This window comes from Thermobia domestica, chromosome 16, assembly GCF_964235325.1.
Source record: "Thermobia domestica chromosome 16, izTheDome1.hap1.1, whole genome shotgun sequence".
In the NCBI taxonomy this organism is placed as follows: Eukaryota; Metazoa; Arthropoda; class Insecta; order Zygentoma; family Lepismatidae; genus Thermobia; species Thermobia domestica.
In genome coordinates this window covers 24,505,915-24,528,569 of record NC_137469.1, presented here as the reverse complement: position 1 = coordinate 24,528,569, position 22,655 = coordinate 24,505,915, and the positions used below count along the sequence as shown (strand labels likewise).

The 22,655-nt window shown below is 36.2% G+C and overlaps 1 protein-coding gene across 1 annotated transcript in view; it reads left to right on the top strand.

The window, feature by feature from the left end:
* The first annotated feature begins 1,422 nt into the window (after positions 1–1,422).
* LOC145672949 (inactive pancreatic lipase-related protein 1-like) overlaps positions 1,423–22,655 on the top strand; it is a 112,804-nt gene continuing 91,571 nt past the window's right edge. Inside the window, exon 1 of the mRNA XM_081742199.1 lies at positions 1,423–1,721. Within this exon, the coding sequence (XP_081598325.1) occupies positions 1,628–1,721 (94 nt within the window). The 5' untranslated portion in view covers positions 1,423–1,627. The remainder of the gene's footprint in view (positions 1,722–22,655) is intronic.

The window sequence follows — 22,655 nt, the reverse complement described above, 5'->3', positions numbered from 1 at the left end:
GCTAACTGACGGATGACAAGTACATGAAGTGTGAAATCTTGGTACGAAACTATTGATTACCCGCCATGATAATGTACTTCAGGAGATTGTTGTCTCATACTGCAGTAGCAACCAAATTCTCACAGTAATCTTTGCTCTTGATGTTTTGTTGTTTTGCTAAAAGCAAATGCGAGACATTTGGCAAAATAAACACACAACTCCCTCATTTTCAGGTCCTTGGTTCAAATTCTCTGTTTATCTGAAAGTGATTGCGTACCCTGTAGGTTACGAACGAACTCTCTCCCAAATTGAATATTCTGTACTTCGAATTTGCCATTATCAATCAAATTTACCCAACTTCCCGTTCACTTTTACCATTCCCTTCCAAATTTACTATTGTGCACTTCAAATTTATCATTTTCTCCCTAAAATTTATCTTTCTCTGTCCCCAAATTTACTATTCTCCAGTTTCATTCTACGTACCATTTTCAATGAAAAATTATGATCTAGGAAATAATTTTATGGGCGCAAGTTGCGCCCTAAAACTCGTCTGTGAACCCTCCTGCGTTGGGGTTTACATTGGTAATTGAGTTGTTCGGCAAAGCGGCCAATTACAGCGTAAGGCCAACTTTGACAACTGATTTGATTGGCAAATGATCGGCAAAGTGGACAATAACAACATAAGGCCAACGTTAGCAATTAAGATGATTGGCAAATGCTCGGCAAACCGGCCAATTATAACGTAAGGTTAACGTTGGCAACTAAGTTGGTTGGCAAATGATCGGCAAAGCGGGCAATATTAACGTAGGGCCAACGTTGGCAACTGAGTTGTTTGGCAAATGATTGGCAAAGCGGGCAACATTAACGTAGGGCCAACGTTGGCAACTGAGTTGGTTGGCAAATGATCAGCAAAGTGTTCAATTACAACGTATGGTCAATCTTAGCAGTTAATTAGTTTAACGTTTCCCACCATTGATCCTACTGTCTTTCTTGTTACAAAAGACAATTCACACAGAGATGACATTGACAAAAAGGTAAATAGAAAAAACAAAAATTTTTCGACACATGATAATTTGTTTGTTTGTGTATGAGTAATCACACGCAACAAATATTTACGTAGTATATGTTAAGCGACACATTCAGCATTGTCATCGTACTTATATCGTTAACTAAACAATAAGAGGGGCATCTACATATGATCTTTTGAGCTTAAAACGTTACATAACGTAAAGAAATGATGCCTTTGAAACGAAAAAGAAAAAAAAAGACAGTCAGAAGAAACCAATGTTTTAAGAAGCTTAGTAAGAAAAGAGAAAGTAAGTATATAGCCTATAAGATGTGTTATCGTAACAAGTGAGTTTTTTCTTATATAAAACTAAACCTACACACACACAAACACACACATACACGAGGCCAAAACAAGGCTAAATGAAAACATACCATATATTCAAAATGGAATCACGTGTGCAAAACTTACCCTAAGGGTCTGTGTGTCACTTTGCACCTTGGTCATGTATCTAAAAAGGTCTGGAGGGAAAGAGTATTTTAGTTCGTTGAGAGCTGTTAAGTTAGTATCTACTAGTAAACGCGTAGAATACAGATTCAATTACAGTTAGTTCTCTAAATAGATCAACAGTTCACATTCACAATGAGATACTCTTGGATATTTGTTGTTGTTTCTACAATAGTGTTGGTTCAATCCGATCTATTTGTGTCAGCTTTAAACCATGAAGGACACTCTGGTAAGTATTGACGCCTTTTTATAGTAACTTCACAGTAATTTTGCCACAAAACTTAAATTTATTACAAACAGTTTTGTATTTTCTTTCTTTAGAATTACATAGCAACTAAATTCATGTTGATAACTACGGAAAAATTAGACACTGTATAAATTGCTTAATGACATTCTGGTATCTGGAATATATAGGGTAAATAATAAATACATCTTACTTTCAACCCTTTCTCGGGTTTTAAATATTATTAGGAGGCAGCCATATTAGCTAAGTCCTTTATTTCATTATTTTTTGTGATATGATGGAATTACTCTAAGACCCTTCTTGTGTTATTTCGTTATATTATTTGTAATTTCTTATGTTCAAAAATAATCCTTGAAAGCAAGAATAAATCAGATAACACTCAAATTCTTCAGGTAACAATAGTAACTTCGTTATTATCTAGGACGACATTGTTATTATACTATGTTTTCAATCAGCACTAAGATTTTACTTTTGTATGGAGAAAGTGCTCAGTTACTAAGTAAAACAAGAGGCCGTTAGAGTTACATAATATCGGACACTGGGCATTATGTCATGAATAGTTACATACATTTTAATTAGGACGCTAGACTCTATTGCAATTGAAGTTAAATATTAACGCTAATTTTAAGAACATTACCCGCTTTTACGTCGTGTACGAAGTCCAGACTCCGATTCCAGATTTGGGCTGAAGAAGATTTTTCCCCCATCAACCGATCGTATAGTGAAAAAATAATAACCAATTAATTGATCTGTATTTTATAAGTTCAGTCAACAACTATACTCACTATATATACAAGGAAGGAGCTCATCTGTGGTTAAACGGTTAGCGTACGCGCCTTTGGCGTGGAAGACGCGAGTTCGATTCCCGGCGGGAGCTCAAGTGGTTCGGATTCCACGTTAATCAGTAAGTCTGCTGCTGAAAGGCACATTAAACTAAAAAACAACTCACCTAAACTCTATACGAGGACGGGACTTACAAAAAGAAGTGGAATTTGAACCACTACGTAGTATTTTCGATACTCTCTCACCGGGCCAGCGTCCAGTGCACAAAAAGACACGCACACTAAACAATAGAGCCAGAAAGAAATCTGCTTGAATCAAGAATAATGAACTTCAAGATAAAAAAAAAAATCTGAAATTCTGTACAGATCACACTGATTACCTAAGTATCTTAGGATCTAGGCCAGGGTTTCTCAACCCTGGGGATCACGAAGATAGGTGGAAGGGATAAATATAGTTAGAATATAATACCGGAAAATATTTTTATATATTATTTTGAATTTTGATCTGATAGGCATATCTTTATTTTTATTCATACTGTTAAGAACAACAAAAACAAAAATAAAATCTACTAAACATTTTCAACAGGTGCAGAGTTGTTTAAAATTCAACTTAAATGAAAGATGTACGATATGAAACTAACGAGAACTGCATATTGAAATACCAGAATATTACAAATTCAACATATTGAAATACAATTAAAATTGAAAGCTAATGAGATACCTGAACATGTTATGATTACACTAGTGCAGCAATGTCCGGTTCAATCTTCGTGATGCACATTATCAAGTAATTTGAACGATAACCAATTTCTTGTCATTGTTTTAATGGTTACCATGCAAGAAAAACCACTCAGGTCAATGGTATTCATTTCGAAACAATATGACGGATAGGTTTCAATATTTGTAATATGAATGAATTGACCATAATTGGTTTAAATCTATTCGCTTTTATGGAAGTCACTGTATCCACTATATACAAGAAATGGATTCTACCATTATAGAAATAGATGCATATCGTTAGATCTCCGCAATAGACATATTAAAAATTCCACACAAGCTTATTACAAACCAGCAATTATAAGGGGGTAGCTGGCAAGAGGATGTGATAAAAGGGGGTCGTGATAAGAATAAGATTGAGGAACACTGATCTAGGCAATCGAAACCAATCACGATATTGCTTTGGGCTATCAAGATTTTTTCCCCACTTCATGACGTATGCTTATCTAAGATGTTGAATTATGTATCGTGTAGGTGATTCAAAATCAGTGACAACGTTAGAGTAGGCAAGGGGTAGACGAACCCCAGGAAGTATCGTCTGGCCCTCAACTGCTCCGGCAGATATGCTGTATTCCAATGTAGGTCGAGTAATATAAAACTATTATTTTGGATACAATAAAAATAGTTGCCCGTCAAAAATGTTTCTAGCCTCCGATTGCTCCTGTCGTTAAAGAGTCTTCAACCCGGCGAAATTAAAATACCGCTAATTTTACAGCTATTATGTGATATCTTCAAATAGATAAAAGATAATCGAAATGTGGAACAAGAGCGCCCTAGACAATATTATTTTACATGAGATACCGTTATCACGACTCACTTATCTGCTTTCGATTTCGAGCCATTTTGAAAATCGGCATTTATTTTCGCGTTTCTAAACAGCTGAAAACGGAAAGCCACTAGGTGACTTGTGATAACGGTACCTCACGCAAAATAATATTGTCTAGGGCGCTTTTGTTCCATATTTCAATTATGTTTTATCTATTTGAAGATACTGTAAAATTAGCGGTATTTTAATTTCGCCGGGATGAAGACTTAAGAAATTAATGCTGGCGGTGTCCTTGTTCAAAATTGCAAAACATTTTCTATCTCTCATGCACCAGACCCGTGGCAAGAACTCTTAAAGACAGAAAGACACGGACGAAATAACTTTTGGGGAGGCAAACTTGAGTATCAGTAGCGATTTCTCCATGGAACACTCGGAGCAGGCTGTTTCCTTCCTTTAGTGTATCTCCAAGGAAAAGAAGTCCAATCATTGTTTGTTCTGCAAGAGTGCAACGCCGTTCAACATTCAGTTGCTGTCGGTAGTACGAGGTATGTTTTCTTCAAATAAACCCGAGCAGACACGAATATAGCGAGGAAACCAGAGGAAGCTGTGCGTTTGACCAATTCCATTCGGCATGGTGTTCATATATTTCAGTTGATTTATGTAATTTTAATTTGCTAAGGAATGAAGGAATTTATTTGATCATTCTTTTGTATAACGTTGTATGTGATATAGTATCACTTTTAGATTTTAAAGAAGCTGGAAGGCTTAGATGTTATCAACTTGTCCATATTTATTGATGAAATATGAACAAATTCGGATGAACTGTTGACAAAATATTCTGAATAAAATTTACTCCCAGAGTAAACTACAGTTTGTGCCAAGAGAAAACTACTTTATCAGAAAATACGAAAATACTAAATTATAGTGTTAATGAAATATATGAAGTATGAAGTAAATCGTCGTTTTTTTTTTTTTTTCTTCCGAATATCGTACAGAAAAAAATCACATTCTAGAATAAATTATATCTTGTAGATATCTTATAGATTTTGGATCATTTTGGACTACATATTTTCGATTTTTTTGTCGACGTAGATGGTTTATATCACATTAGAGGGTAATTAATTAAATTTTTATTTCTGAAATATGAACAAAACCACCTTCGATATATTCAGACAATCTTTCTGAAATACACTCACTCACAAGAGTAAAATTATGCGTTGTGGGTCTTTGAATGACAAAGATCTTACACCACACTCTGGTTTTATTTATAAAATTTTATTTTTGGTGATTTACTTAGGTAACGCCAATGAAAATGTATAAGCATACCGAATTTCAAGTTTTTCTTCTAATTCCAAGTACCTAGAACATAAGATTATAGATCTAAAATAACGTCCATTTAAATAACATGGGGAATTTGTTCAAATCCCATTTAGACCACCCAAAAAATTAAAAATATTCACTTTTTGGCAATTTTCCTGCGGGTCAGTCCAAGAAGGCTACAATCATACCAAATTTAATCCTTGTAGCCCTACAGGAAGTGCCTAAACATTTTGGAGTGTTGAAGATGTCTCATATAAATAGCATAGGAAAGATTTTTTTTAGTTCGCCATAAAACCACTCTAAAGTTGGAAACTTAATTTTTGGAGAATCACTTAGGTAATGTTAACGAAAACATTTACGCGTAAGCATACAGAATTTCAAATTTTTATTCGAATTAGAAGTACCTAAAACATGATGTTATAGATTTAAAAAAAAAGCCCATTTAAATAACATAGGAAATATCTTCATCCCCCCTTTAGACACCCTAAAAATTAAAAATATTCGCTTTTGGAAATTTTTCTGTGGGTTACTCCCAAAAAAGGTTCAATCATCCCAAATTTCAACTTTCTACGTCAACCGAAAGTTCCCGTTATTTTATGTCAGTGGGTTTATGAGTTCATGTAATTTTATATATAGTTGAGATATATATTTATGAAATATGAATAAAATGGCCTTAGATAATTGTGAAAACTAATTTTAAAAATACTCCAAGAGTAACGTACCCGTTGTGAATTTTTCAGAAGAAATTACTTTTGCCGTGTTGTAGGCCTGTTAAAGAAATATTTATATATGAAATACACACGAAATCGCCTGAGTCGTTTTAGAGACAATTGTCCTCAAAGAACCTACCCCCAAAGTAAAGAATCCGTTTTGTGTTTCACCTAGGAAAACTACTTTTACAGTTGGACCTCGATAACTCGAACACCTTGACAACTCCAATTTTTTCACTTTCCCTTGAACTTTCCATACCATTGAATGTTAAAATAACCTCTGTAACTCGAATGTTTAAAAATTATAACCTCGATAAGTCGACTTTTAAGGGTTGCATAATCATACTTAAAAACCTCTTTAACTCGAACTTTCATATGTGCAAACCTCTAAGAGTCGAAGTTTATATTTGTAAGTCGAATTTTTCTTGATACGACTTCGATAATTCGAAGCTTTTACGTAATTATCATTGTTGCTAATGTTTACTGTAATTGTGTTTTACGCATGTCTAGCATTTTCATTTTATTAATCATCTTATTTAATTTAAAGAACTTTCGCAACTTAGAGTTCTAGAAGTTGAATGAATAAAACTTCGAGTTATAGAGGTTGAAAGGATAAAATTTCGAGATATAGAAGTTGAACGAATAGAACTTGGATTTATAAAAATTGAACGAATAAAAATTCGAGTTATAGAGGTTGAAAGAATAAAAATTCGAGATATAGAGGTTGAACAAATAACACTTCGAGCTATAGAGTTATATAGAAAATATAGTCACTTTTCATGAGGAACGCGGTATCTCGAATTTTTGTTGTGGCCATCTTGATTACTCGAAAAACTCGATAACTAGAATTTTTAATTTATTCGTTCAATTTCGAATTATCAAAGTTCAACTATACCATATTATAGGGATGATAGTGGTATATTCATTCTTTTTAAATATAAACAAAATCGCTGGAGTCATTTTTGAGAAAATATAAAATTTCGATTTCCAGTCTGTAGTAAATTACCCTTATTTTGGGCGGTAGAAAGACATTTCAGGGGAAAAATCGCTTACGAGTAAAATCGAAAGTTTAAGATTCGATCTGCACTCGTCGAACGGTATGGCTTCTAGGCGCGTGTAGATACATCGAGATGAACGAATGAATAGATCGACCCACACATATCTCCAAAAATAACTTTACGGCATGGAATGACCATGAAGCGTTTAAATTCGTTAAAGCTCGAATTCGATTATTTCCAATCATCTTTTCTATAGTTGCTTGAAAGTAAAAAATACACGGAAATAAAATCTATATACATAAAAATGAAAGTGACTATGCTTGTGACTTCATAATTCCTGAACCACCCGACCGATCTCGATCAAATTTTCGATGTAGTTGAGATTCGGGCCTGGAATGTTTTTTTATGATTTCATTTTGATGGTACAACGTAGGAAGGGGAAGGGGAGAGATTTTTAAAAATAGTCGAAAATGACCAATATTAGTGTCGAATCCATAGTTTTCGGGGTCGCTGAGATGAACAGTGACACTTCTGATGTCGTTTGAATCCAAATTCACCCGTTTTTGTCCAAAATGAACGTATTCTCCCCAAGTGCCCAAGTTTCATCCCAGATTACAACAAGTGGACATCGTGAAATACAAAACACCGTGTGCGTGGGTTTTATCGGGATTTTCCCGTTTTCCCATTTTCTTCCTTCCGCTATTATCATAAACTAATAATCACCGTCTCCCCTGGTCTCGTGGGACGTTAGGCTACAAAACAACAACAACGCTATGTTGGAAAAAATATAGAATCTATTGTATTTGAGTTATTAATCCCATTTTTAACTGCTATTTCCTAAACGTTTATCCAGACACTCAAAAGAACATCCTGTATGGGGCACAGTGGCTCATTGGTAAAGCGCTTACCTCTTGCACGTGGGGTTCCTGATTCAATCCCCGGCCGAGTAACTTTGTAGTAGAGAACATCGTGTCTGTGGGTTTTATCAGGATATTCCCGTTTCCTCCCACTTTCTCATTCCACCAATTTTTCCATCTTCATTCGTTTGCCTTAATCATCCGTCTCCCATAGACTAAAGACTCCTATCTTCAGGCGGAATTCGTGTGTTTCGGCACTTGTTTTTAAATCCTTTCTCACATCGATCGTTTCTAAATCCGTGTGTGTTTCGCTCCGTTCCGCATACTACGATTACCGTTATTGAATTCCACTCGCTACATCGTATCTATGATATTATTAAAAGATTACCAAGAAACTTGTGTAAAAATTTTGCTGAGAAAACGTGTAATTCACTCTTATCTATAACTCTGTTTTCTCCATTTCCTTATTTCGTATTTTCTTAAAGTGATTAATCATTATCATCATCACCATCACCATAGGTATTCTGCCATTGGACTATTTAAGATTTTCTAATTTCCCTCGCTGTAACATGGTACGTACATTCCATGTCTGTGCCTTAAGCCTTTTGGTCCTGTTTGTCTTGCCTTTTCTACCTATCTTCCGGCTGGTACGGTGGTTCAGTAGTTGAGCGGTTGTCTCTGGTGCGTGTGTCCGTGGTTCCATCCTCGGCTAAGTTAGTTTCTGGTGGACAATGTCATATCCGTGAGTTCCCTCGGTGTACTCCCGTTTCCTCCCACTTTCTCATTCCATCATCATTCACTTGCCGTAATCATCGTCTCAGTTTGCCTAACGAGTATAATCGTGGGACGTTAAACCGAAAGATGTAAGATATATCTATCTATCTTCCCCGCATTATTATATTCTCGTAATTCCAAAGATATCTCTCTTCCGGAGATCCGAATCGTGGGATATTTTACCTCCGGAACTACATTTTGACCTGCGAAAGACATTGTTCATATGTCCTCTTTCTGCTATCAGCATACTAGGTAAAAATAGAGTGGTGGTTTCCCGTTGACTTCCATCCTGCAATATCCCAGCTATGAAAGTCACTCTAACCACGTCTGAAACTAAAGTCCAAGTTACCGTACCAATCACTATGAGGGCCACGGTGGCTCTGTGGTCCTTGGCTGGATCTACCTCTGGTGCACCGGGTCCTTGGTTGGATCGCAGCTCGCACCAAGTGAACTTTGTGGTGGACAAACACCGTGTGCGTAGGTTTTCTCGGGGTTCTCCAGTTTCCTCCCACTTTCTTCATATCACCATTTAATTTATTTCTCATCATTACCGTCTCCTTCAGCTTAGGCGGTATAACGTGGGACGAAAAACTTGAGATGCCATTTTTCTGCAATCACTATGATTTCCACCAACTTGGTTACTGGAGAACTGCTGCCTTCTCCCAGAACACTATTCGTGTGGCTACTCCATTTAGACCACCAATTCGGTAGGGGTGACAATTTTGGTGGTGAAGTATCGCCGACATAGCTCTAAATTTTACTGTAATCCTCCTCACCTGACACGTCTTGGTAAAGGTGGTATTTATCAGAAAACATTAAAATGAATATAAGATAAAGCATCTCCTACAAATGTCTAAATTTTACTTTTTGTATTATGAAACACATAATGGCACATTGTGGTCTGGGGGATTAGCAACGAAAATCTAGAGAGAGCAGGTTCCCTTTGGCTGCGAGCTTGCAATATAATGTCACGAAGTTTAAAAATAAAGAGAAATTGTGCTGCAGGAATGCTATAATACAACATTGTTTACAGTTTTTGATGACATATTTCAGTCTCCTACATTCAACAACTTTGCGAGAAGAAAGCTTTCAATGAATGGGCCGAGGAAAAGCAACGTAGCTCCTGGTTCTGTCTCTTTTGCCGAATGAAATCTTTAAGTTTTACGTCCCACGGCTATGCCGATCAGGCTAAAGAAGACGGTGAAGATGAGAAATGAATGAAATGGTGGAATGAAGAAAGTGGGAGGAAACGGGAGAACCCCAAGAAAACCCACAAGCACGGTGTTTGTCCACCACAAAGTCCACACGGCGAGAGCTGGGATCGAACCAGGGACCCCAATCACCGGAGGTGAACGCTCTACCACCGAGCCACCGCGCTACCCTCTTTCGCCGAATGACCTGAGTTACGAAATTATTATACACGTAGGCAGTCGGGCAAATAAGGCGAAACCGGAATTCCAGTTTCGCCGAATCCTGTTTGACCGAAAACTAGTTAAAAAGCAATTTGCATACAGAAAGAGATTTTCCCCACCTAAGTCTTCATTTTCTTATGGTTAATTTGTGCAATGTTGCCAATTTTCATGGAAAGCAATGTATATTGTTTTCGACCTTTCACTCCACTTAGATGTTGTTAAGTACTTTTTTTTTTTTTTTGTTTCAAGAAATTTCTAAATTAAGTGTGCTACTTTACGATTCTAACCTCTTATTAGACTAACTTTCAAATAGAAGCATATAAATAAAATTTTAAGTTTGTTTTTCATTTTCTTGACATCCCCATCCTCAAGAATATGCAAACTTATTGCAAACATTTGAGTGATGAAATCAACAAATAGTTGGCCGCGTTTGGCGAAAAAGAATATGTTGTTTCATGAAGACAATGCATCAGCTCACATATCAGCTCACATGCTCAGTTATTGCGATGGCCAAAATCAATTAGTTAAAGTTCGGATTTCTTCCTTACGCACTCTATTCGCCGTATTTAGCTCCATTGGATTATTTTATTTACTTGAGAAAATGGCTCGGTGGTAAAAGATTTGTCAACAATGAAGAAATGGACTCTACGGTTAATAGTTATTTTGAGGAGCTTGACGAAACGGAGTATCGAAGCTATTGAACATCGAGGAAAATGTATTAAGTTAAAAAAAGGTCATGTTGAAAAATAAAGGTAGTTTTTGTTTTCCCAAATTCTTTGTGTTTTATTTGTTACGTCGGGAACTTTTCTGACTTCACACGTATCATCTGTTAGTGTTTGTATAGGAAAAAACACACATTCAGTTTGTTTCTGGTAATACTGCTACATTTGTTGTACTAGTTTCGAATATATATATATATATATATATATATATATATATATATATATATATATATATATATATATATTTGTTATCTTCATTATGCTAATCGTATTTCAATGAAACTTTGCACAAGCATTTAGCCCAGGATACGTCATATTTTCCGAGACACATCTCGCTTAAGTAAATGAACTAGGGACTTTTGGGAGAACAAAATCTTTTTTGGGAAAAACGCCAGGTATATTCCCCGAACTTCCCCGCAATTTATACGAGGTGCATCCGGAAAGTAACTTCTGAGTGGTCACTATGCGTGAAGTAGTGGGGGTCAGCGTTACCATCTTTGCACAGACGTGCACAGCTGTGGAAGAATGAAGGTTTCCTAATCACTAGTTCCACTTTTATAGCGTGTCAAAATTTATGTTCTAATAGAAAACTCCGCCAAGTGCGAGGTGCGAGCTGTTATATGTTTTCTTACGGCAAAACAATATTCGGCAGCAGCTATTCGTCGCGAAGTTTGCGTCGTGTATGTATTTCTCAAACACAACGCAGAACATTTCTGAAACACAATGCAGAACATTTCTCAAACACAATGCAGAACATTTCTCAAACACAATGCAGAACATTTCTCAAACACAATGCAGAACATTTCTCAAACACAATGCAGAACATTTCTCAAACACAATGCAGAACATTTCTCAAACACAATGCAGAACATTTCTCAAACACAACGCAGAACATTTCTGAAACACAATGCAGAACATTTCTCAAACACAATGCAGAACATTTCTCAAACACAATGCAGAACATTTCTCAAACACAATGCAGAACATTTCTCAAACACAATGCAGAACATTTCTCAAAGTTTAAAGGTACACAAGTCATTTAATAATATATACTCTAATAATGATTTCATGTTAAATGTTGTTAATATCATATCTTTCGTGACGCGGAAGGATTCTGATAGCTTCTAGATGATAATGATGATAATGATCATCATCATCATAGGTATTCTGCCATTATTGGGAGGACACTTGCCTCAGCTGAGGAGGTTGCATGCTCCACGGTCTTCAGGTACGAGCCTCTTCGTCTTCACGTAGCCTTTTCTGTTTTAATATCGTTCATTAATTGTAGTCTCCTTTGCCCTCTCTCTCTTTCCTGCCACTATACCCTCTAGCACGTCTCTCACTATACTGTCCATTCTTAGCCATTGTCCCAACCAGTTATTCTTCCTCTTCTTTATATTTAAAACTTTTTTCCTCCCCACCATTTCTACCACCTTCTCATTCGTTTTCCGCTCAACCCACTAATTCTCTCCATTCTTCTCCACACCTACATTTCCAAGCTTCCAGTAGTTTTTCATCATTTCTGCGTAATGTCCATGTTTCTGCCCAATACAGTACAATAGCCTACTCTACACTAAGCATTTCATGAGTCATTTTCTGAACTTTTTATGCAAGGTTCCACAAAATAGTTTTTTCTTCCTCCTAAATGTTTCTTTCGCCATTCCTATCCTTGCTTTTATTTCACTTCATACTTCATATCATCACTAATAATACTACCTAGGTGTCGAAAACTAGTCATCTGTTCTATTTTGTGCACTCTCACTTATACAATTGACCTTCTAGAAGATATTAAGAAAAAAACAGGGTATACGACACGAGACTTGCACATAATTTACGAGACGAGACAAAAAGTTTATTTCTCGTCTCGTCTCGTCTCATAAACAACACTGAAACTAATTATAGTAAGAGCTGCAGTTTCCTAAGTGAAAGTCTACAAAGGGGCCGCGGTGATTCAGTGGTAGAGCGTTCACCTCTGGTGCTTGGGGACCCGCGTTCGACCCCAGCCCCCACCGACCCCAGGACAAACACTGTGTGTGGGGTTTCTCGGGGTTCTCCTGTTTCCTCCCACTTTCTTCATTCCACAATTTTATTCATTTCTCATCACCACCGTCTCCTTTAGCCTGGCCGGCATAACCGTGGGACGTAAAACTCAAAGATTTCATTTCATTTGAAAGTCTACAATGTCCTTTAAAAATACAATTATTTCACAAAGGTTAACCCACCATAATTGCAAACACTGGGATTTTTTAAAGAGAAGATACAGCTTCCTATGTCTCTTCCCGGGACTGAGGGACTACAGTTGATATAAAAGAACTTCAGAGGAAAGTCTTGTTGGTAGTCACATGGTTGAAAATAACAATTGTATTCCTGCTGGCTAAGGAAAGAAAACATGTGTAATTTTCTAATACATGTTTACAAGAACTAGAACTGTACAATACATTCTTGTTTTAGTGTGAGGGGGCCGCGGTGGCTCAATGGTAGAGCGTTCACCTCTGGTGCTTGGGGTTCCGGGTTCGATCCCAGCCCTCGCCAAGTGAACTTTGTGGTGGACAAACACCGTGTGCGTGGGTTTTCTCGGGGTTCTCCCGTTTCCTCCCACTTTCTTCATTCCACCATTTCATTCATTTCTCATAATCACCGTCTCCTTTAGCCTAACCGGCATAACCGTGGGACGTAAAACTCAAAGATTTCATTTCATTTCAGTTCATTTGTTTTGGTGTGTAGCGACATGGCTTCCCTTAAAGAGTATCCACTCGTCCTTTTGATATAGATATATCATGTACCATTCATACATTCGAACAGATGTTGTGCTCACTAATATATAACCATACTCTCAGTTCTTTCATAAGTGACGTAATTAGTTACTTACAAAATGAATACAAAAAAAGAAATAATGTATTGGGTTGATTACCTAAGAATCACTTACAAAAGGAAAAACAACATAACCCGTTTAAATAATAAGAAGAATTATTTAGGAAAAAAAGGTAAGAAACTAGTCACATGTTGGCCTTGACGAAACACGACGCATGAGTATCATTTGAAGCGACCGAGAGGTCACGAAAAGAAACTTGACCATTACCAAATACTTTTAACAACACGTCCTACTTTCTCCCACGTGAAGAAATTGCAAATACTTCCAAGAAAGAAACGCGTGACAGATGTGGATTGAATTTGCTTTTAAATTTTTATATAGTGCACGTTTGTTGAAAAGCAAATGTTCTTTCTACAATAAATGTGAATCCTTCCACAATTACTACATACAACCTGCTAGGAGAACGGAATATGAAAGAAATACGTATGTGTAGCATAGCAAAAGATATCTACTGTACGTAATTTCGATGCCTCACTGGTTCCACTCTCATCTCGAGACATACAGTCTCATAGTATAAAGTTTAAGGACAATGAAAATATTCACGGGATTTTCCTTGAATTTCAATGGGATGTGTCTGTCACAGTATAAACTTAAAGGATAATGGACAAATCCACGGGATTTCCGTTCAATTTCAAATGGGATGTGCCTATCATAGTATAAACTTTAAGGATAATGGGAAAATATACGGAATTTTCCTTGAATTTCAATGGGATGTGTTTGTCACAGTATAAACCTTAAGGAAAATGGACATATTTACGGGATTTCCGTTCAATTTCAAATGGGATGTGCCTATCATAGTATAAACTTTAAGGATAATGGGAAAATATTCACGGGATTTTCCTTGAATTTCAATGGGATGTGTCTGTCACAGTATAAACTTAAAGGATAATGGACAAATCCACGGGATTTCCGTTCAATTTCAAATGGGATGTGTCTATCATAGTATAAACTTTAAGGATAATGGAAAAATATACGGAATTTTCCTTGAATTTCAATGGGATGTGTTTGTCACAGTATAAACCTTAAGGAAAATGGACATATTTACGGGATTTCCGTTCAATTTCAAATGGGATGTGCCTATCATAGTATAAACTTTAAGGATAATGGGAAAATATACGGAATTTTCCTTGAATTTCAATGGGATGTGTTTGTCACAGTATAAACCTTAAGGATAATGGACATGTTTACGGGATTTCCGTTCAATTTCAAATGGGATGTGTCTATCATAGTATAAACTTTAAGGATAATGGAAAAATATACGGAATTTTCCTTGAATTTCAATGGGATGTGTTTGTCACAGTATAAACCTTAAGGAAAATGGACATATTTACGGGATTTCCGTTCAATTTCAAATGGAATGTGCCTATCATAGTATAAACTTTAAGGATAATGGGAAAATATACGGAATTTTCCTTGAATTTCAATGGGATGTGTTTGTCACAGTATAAACCTTAAGGATAATGGACATATTTATGGGATTTCCTTTGAATTTCAATGGGATGTGTTTGTCACAATATAACCTTTATACATAATAGAAATGTTCACGGGATTTACTTTGAATTTCAAATGAATATGCCAGTCACAGTATAAACTTTAAGGATAATGGAAATACCCACGGGATTTCCGTTCAATTTCAAATGGGATGTGCCTATCATAGTATAAACTTTAAGGATAATGGAAATATATACGGAATTTTCCTTGAATTTCAATGGGATGTGTTTGTCACAGTATAAACCTTAAGGAAAATGGACATATTTACGGGATTTCCGTTCAATTTCAAATGGGATGTGCCTATCATAGTATAAACTTTAAGGATAATGGGAAAATATACGGAATTTTCCTTGAATTTCAATGAGATGTGTCTGTCACAGTATAAACTTAAAGGATAATGGACAAATCCACGGGATTTCCGTTCAATTTCAAATGGGATGTGTCTATCATAGTATAAACTTTAAGGATAATGGAAAAATATACGGAATTTTCCTTGAATTTCAATGGGATGTGTTTGTCACAGTATAAACCTTAAGGAAAATGGACATATTTACGGGATTTCCGTTCAATTTCAAATGGGATGTGCCTATCATAGTATAAACTTTAAGGATAATGGGAAAATATACGGAATTTTCCTTGAATTTCAATGGGATGTGTTTGTCACAGTATAAACCTTAAGGATAATGGACATGTTTACGGGATTTCCGTTCAATTTCAAATGGGATGTGCCTATCATAGTATAAACTTTAAGGATAATGGAAAAATATACGGAATTTTCCTTGAATTTCAATGGGATGTGTTTGTCACAGTATAAACCTTAAGGAAAATGGACATATTTACGGGATTTCCGTTCAATTTCAAATGGGATGTGCCTATCATAGTATAAACTTTAAGGATAATGGGAAAATATACGGAATTTTCCTTGAATTTCAATGGGATGTGTTTGTCACAGTATAAACCTTAAGGATAATGGACATATTTATGGGATTTCCTTTGAATTTCAATGGGATGTGTTTGTCACAATATAACCTTTATACATAATAGAAATGTTCACGGGATTTACTTTGAATTTCAAATGAATATGCCAGTCACAGTATAAACTTTAAGGATAATGGAAATACCCACGGGATTTCCGTTCAATTTCAAATGGGATGTGCCTATCATAGTATAAACTTTAAGGATAATGGAAATATATACGGAATTTTCCTTGAATTTCAATGGGATGTGTTTGTCACAGTATAAACCTTAAGGATAATGGACATATTTACGGGATTTCCGTTCAATTTCAAATGGGATGTGCCTATCACAGTATAAACTTTAAGGATAATGGAAATATATACGGGATTTTCCTTGAATTTCAATGTGATGTGTTTGTCGCAGTACAAACCTTAAGGATAATGGACATATTTACGGGATTTCCTTTGAATTTCAATGAGATGTGTTTGTCACAATATAACCTTTATGCATAATAGAAATGTTCACGGGATTTACTTTGAATTTCAAATGAATATGCCAGTCACAGTATAAACTTTAAGGATAATGGAAATACCCACGGCATTTCTCTTAAATTTCAACGGAATTTGGCAAGTATATAGCGCAGGATATGTAGTACTTTCCGAGATATGTCTCACTTTCAATTTTAAAGAAATGTGCCAGTCACAGTATAAACTTTAAGGATAATGGAAATATATACGGGATTTTCCTTGAATTTCAATTGGATGTGTTTGTCACAGTATAAACTTTATGGGTAATGCAAATATCTACGCGATTGTTTTTTTTTTTATTGAATTTCAATTTGATGTGCTTGTTAGCATAAGTTTTAAGAATAATAGAAATATTCACGGGATTTCCGTTGAATTTAAGTGGGATGTACCTGTCACAGTATAAACTTTAAGGATAATAGAGATATTTACGGGATTCTCCTTGAATTTGAATGAGATGTGCCTGTCACAGTGTAAACTTTAATTATAATAGAAATATCCACGAAATTTCCTTTGGGGGTAAACATTCAGTCAATCATCGAAGATCAACCTTCTCATTTTAGGCCGTTGTTCGCCAGATTTATCTTGCATGTTACTTTTTGATCATAAAGAAAGATTACCGTGTTCAAAAGAATGATGGAGTGATTTAATCTTTCTGCTGAATCGGGACCGGATATGCTATGATTACATGAGACTGTAGAACATTTCTATTCAACGAGAAAATATGAATCATGATTCTCATGCACGAGTTACGAAGGATACAAACCAAGTGACAAATTCCACGAGTTCAGAGATACGGTGAAAAATTCTTTGTGTATTTGGGTAGACATTACGAGCAAGTAAGTGAAAGTGAGATTAAAAACTGAATGCGAAGAAACATTATTTTTTTTTAAAGAGCGCTAATATATAAAAATTTTTGGTTTTCAATTGCTAGCGAATAGGAAAATACGTACTAATAAGTTTAATTTAATTAGGGGTTAAGTGCTGTATTGTCGGATCAATTTTCGCAAAATTTACCAGATGATTGAATTTATTTTGGATTATGAGAAAGAGTGAGTGAAAGTGAGGTGAGGGGAATAGCTGAAGGTGGTTGTTGTTGTAGGCTGCTTTTGATGTTGTAAGCGGCACTATATGTGGAGGCCGAAGGAACTATTTGGCGGAGAGGTTCACTTGTTATGATTTAGTGGTGAGAAAAGCAGTGTTGACATGTAGCATATATGTCAAGATTGTGACATATCGTGCTTGAGTTTTATGAAATTCTACAAAAATAACGAAATGAAATGAAATCTTTAACTTTTACGTCCACGGATATGCCGGTTAGACTAAAGGAGACGGTGATGATGAGAGATGAGTGAAAATGGTGGAATGAAGAAAGTGGGAGGAAACGGGAGAATCCCGAGAAAACCCACGAGCACGGTGCTTGTCCACCACAAAGTTCACACGGCGCGAGCTGGGATCAAATCAGGGATCACAAGCACCGGAGGTGAACGCTCTACCACTGAGCTACCGCGCTCCCCTACAATAATAACGAACCTTAGTTGTTGAAATTATGTGGAAGACACGGTATACTTTTTTCAGTTGTGTTATTAGTATGAAACCAGCCAAAACTCACCTGTTTTCAATACCCTCGCTCACGAGCATACCCACCTGCTCCCACCTTCTCCCTTCGAGACCGCGTGGGCTCTCCAGCTTCGCCCCGTCCTGTTTCGGTTAGATAGCATTCGTGGTCTTAGTGGCCACCTAGCACAGGGTGGTTTGTTTTTTGCACTGTAGTTTTAATGCCTTACAATTGGGCACCGTATTTATACGCAAGTAGTCCAAATTGTAAAATTTTATATTCCAAATTGTAAAATTTTACATGCCTTTGTTTTGAAGGTAACTGACTTGTAGGCATAACTAAACCTAACCTAGCCTATTGTAACGCCACCCAACGTAATGTAATATAATTTAACTAAATGTAAGCAAATGGCAGTACACTTCGGTACATTTTTCAAATTATTTTCGTGTGCTCCGGTTATATTGTTAAATACAGGCCCACAAATTTTCAAACTTAAAAAAAAAAATATATTACTTTATTGGGGAATAGTGCTACTACACTATGGTAACTAAGAACATGATTTCGGGAAGTTTGTATCTATCAGGGGCGGATTCAGGGGTCCGATCGGAGCGATAGCCCCCACAGAAAGGGAGACTTTCTTATTTTATATAGAAATAAAACCCATCCCAGAGTTTGGAGCTCTTACAAGTAGCTCTAGGTAGCAGTATTACAACCCACCGCCCACCCCAAACGTTCGTCCTGGATCCGCCCCCTGATATCTATACAATAGTACCACGACCTTTCGGTCAGTAGGGCAATTGCACTGGCAGCCCCAGGTAGCACAAGTTCATGGAGCTCCATATTATAGGAGGAAAGAGTTATGCTCTTCAGGATCTAACTCAATCTTGTATTCAAAATACTTGGCTTTACCGGTAATTTACATATTGGTAGGCCTTCATATACCGGAATTCAATCATACACCACTATAACGCTCGGGCACAAAATTTGTTTTAGTTTCTTTAGATGTAACTGGAAATGAATGTGGGCATATGCTAAACAAATTAGATCAAGTACTGCTTCTGTGACACATGTTACGCACCCCGGCCACCATCTTAGATTCGCCATATTTTATTCAACTTTCGATGATTCAAATGAGAATAAATGCAAGTGATACATCAAATTCATGTACAATTTTGTCGGAAATCCGTTGGTGTAGTGAGTTTCACCGTAGCTTGTACCGTCTGCAAGGTATTGCATGTTAAATGTCAGCTACTTCTATGAAAGTAATGCCGGTCCTAGGTTCGATACTTAATCGTTCCTGTTCGGGAAAGCCATTTATGATTGGAGTTTGTTTACGTAACGAAAGCCAGATATAATGATATTGGGATTCGAACCTTGGATCCCTCTTGAAGTCTTCCTTAACATCATTCATTTGTCAAAGACTGATAGATCCAATAAGGAACTGGTAAGTAAACAAATATTCTCACTCCTACGGTCCTAGGATTCGAGCGTTAAACATCAGAGGCATAAACCGTTTACCCACCATCGCTGTTGCGTCAGCTCCAAGATATGCTGATCGCTGCCTGTAAGAGAATACAAAGTGGGACAGCAATGCATGATCTACGCCAGATGGATAGTGAGAGACGAAAGTAATGTTTGAACTTCTCTGTTAATGGGTACCTTACCTTCTGATAAACACTTTATGCCGCATACACTTTAACTTATACACATTGAAGTTCTAAAAGGAAATATGACTTATTAAACACATTTGGTTAGCACTATCATCATTTCATGAATAATAACAAGAATTTTAAAGTAGCACTATATTATCACTCATTTTCACTGTATTGATTACATATAAATCAAAAATAATAACATTTGCAAATTGTGGATAATATTTTACTCAATGATGTATTGGCCCAAAGAATTCGGAACGACACGAACCGCGCACGACAATTTCGGCAGACGTAACGGTGAACACCCATACACGTTCATAATAAAATTTCGTTTGCATTGCTACTTGAAGATAACAGCTCGATGGTTTCGGCGACTATGCCGTATACAATTCACTGGTCCACTATTTCATAAGGATGAGTTTTGCATCATCTTCTATAAGTTTCCTCATACAAAGAAGTCAACTACAACTGGTGAAGAAGACGATGCTCTCCTTGACATTGCGACTTGTGAATTAGAGTAGTTAGACACTGAAACTTTACGTATGTCTATACTTTAAGTGGTCAAAGACTAGGTACCCTGTGCTTCACATGGTGGCTAGGAAAACACACACACTTCTCTTCACGCCTCACATAGTTGCCAGTTCACAGCGCAAGAATACACTGACTAAGTTAAAATATAGTTCGTAGAAAATATCAAGTTTTTACTTCATAATATTGCTAATAACGTATAATGAATGGTTCATAGGTTAATAGAAATCACATTGAAAACACTGATTGTTCGAATAAGTTGTATAATCGACGATTATTGATAGACTTCACATTGTCACGTAAAACTCTGTCATCGTCATGAGAGTTCACTGCGTGGGCGTTTCTTTCGAGGGTAGCAAAATTTTTCTTCTTAATATGGACTGACGGGAGGAAGTAAGACTGTCTGGAAAAGTGAGGTACCTTTTGGGAGAGAAATTCCTGAGCTTTGTTCTCCTTCAACTGTTGATTAGTCGCATTTCATTTCCAAGAATTGATGTTGGAATAATACGAGGGTTGGTTTAAAAATTCATGCCAATCCATACCGTTACACTTCATAAATATTGAACCAAATAGAAAGTTATGCAAGAACCCGTGTGTGTACGTAATCTTTTACGTGATTTGTCGTTGACGAAATATTCTCTGAACGTTCATACATACAGACACTCAGACATCAATATGGAAATGATAGATCTTCACCCAAACCTGGTAGTATCTGGATTTACATTAGGTGTTTTGACCGTATTACAACACTTTCTTGTTATAGTATAACATGGAAGTAATAACAATCATTTACAGAAATGTAATAAGATTATGACACCAATGTTGTAAAGATTTTTTTTATACCTACAGTATTTTTCCAATTAGAAATTATTTTGATTTGTCAACATCAAAAACGTAAGCGTAACTGATATTTCTCTGCAATGTCTATTCGCGAAGTGCCTGGAGGGATTTAACATGCAGTACTTTCCAAACTATACAAGCTACGGCAAAATTCACTGCACCAGTAAATTTTCGAGAAAATAGTACATGAATTTCATGTATCACTTGCACCTATTCCCATTTGAATAACCGAAAATGGAATCCAATATGGCAAATCCAAGATGGCGGCCAGGGTGGGTAATATGTGTCACAGAAGCAGTACTGACCCAATTTGTTTTGCATATGCCCACATTCATATCCAGTTACATATAAAAAAACTAAAACAAATTTTATGCCCGAGTGTTATAGTAGTGTATCATTTAGTTCTGGGTATATGAAGGTCCATAAATATGCAAATTACCGGTATGGGTCGCTAAAATTAGTACAATACACATTGGGCCGCGGAGAACTTCGCATTTGAATCAATTTTACACGAATCCAGGGGACACTTCGCGAATGTGCCTTGTTAGATAACGCTAACAAAAACATACAAACATTCCGAATTTCAAGTTTTTATTCTAATTCCAAGTACCTAAAGTATGAGATTATAAGTTTAAAAAAATTACCAATTTAAATTACATAGGAAATTTCTCCATCGCCTCTATAGACTTTCTAAAAATTAAAAATATTAACTTTCGGCAATTTTTCTGTTGGTTAGTTCCAGAAAACTACAATCACGTCAAATTTTAACTTTCCACTTCAATCAGAAGTAAACTTTTATGTTATGTCAGTTCATTTAGTTTTATACATGGTTAGATTGATTAATATGTATTTCTCAAACACAGAGGGAGTGAAACTTCACCCCTTGCCTCCCGAAATGACACCCTCATAGTGGGATATTGCTATCACTGATACGAAATCAAAGTTGGTGCAAAATATTTATGCTGGCTATGGAATTCTCATGTCATTGGCCTAGCAATTTACTTTCGTTCCAGGCGGCGAAAATAGATGGCGTACCTCATTTCCTTTAAAAACAATATACTTAATAGTTTATACGTTAGGTTAAGTTAATTTGACGTTAAAGTAATGAATATTTGTTTTATTGTTCAAATAAAGCAATTTAAAATAAATATATTGCCATTGCATTTCAAGTTTTTGTCTAATAGGCTATATAAAATAATAATCACACCTGAACATTACGTAAATTTTCTGTAAAGAGAATGTGTTAAGTTTTGTCTACATATTTTTGTAAACAGCACTGGAGTTTTCACACTGGGCTATTTGTACTGTATATTCTATATTATTTTAGATGCTGTTATATTTGTAAGGAAGCATAGTTGCTGACGACGGAAATATCC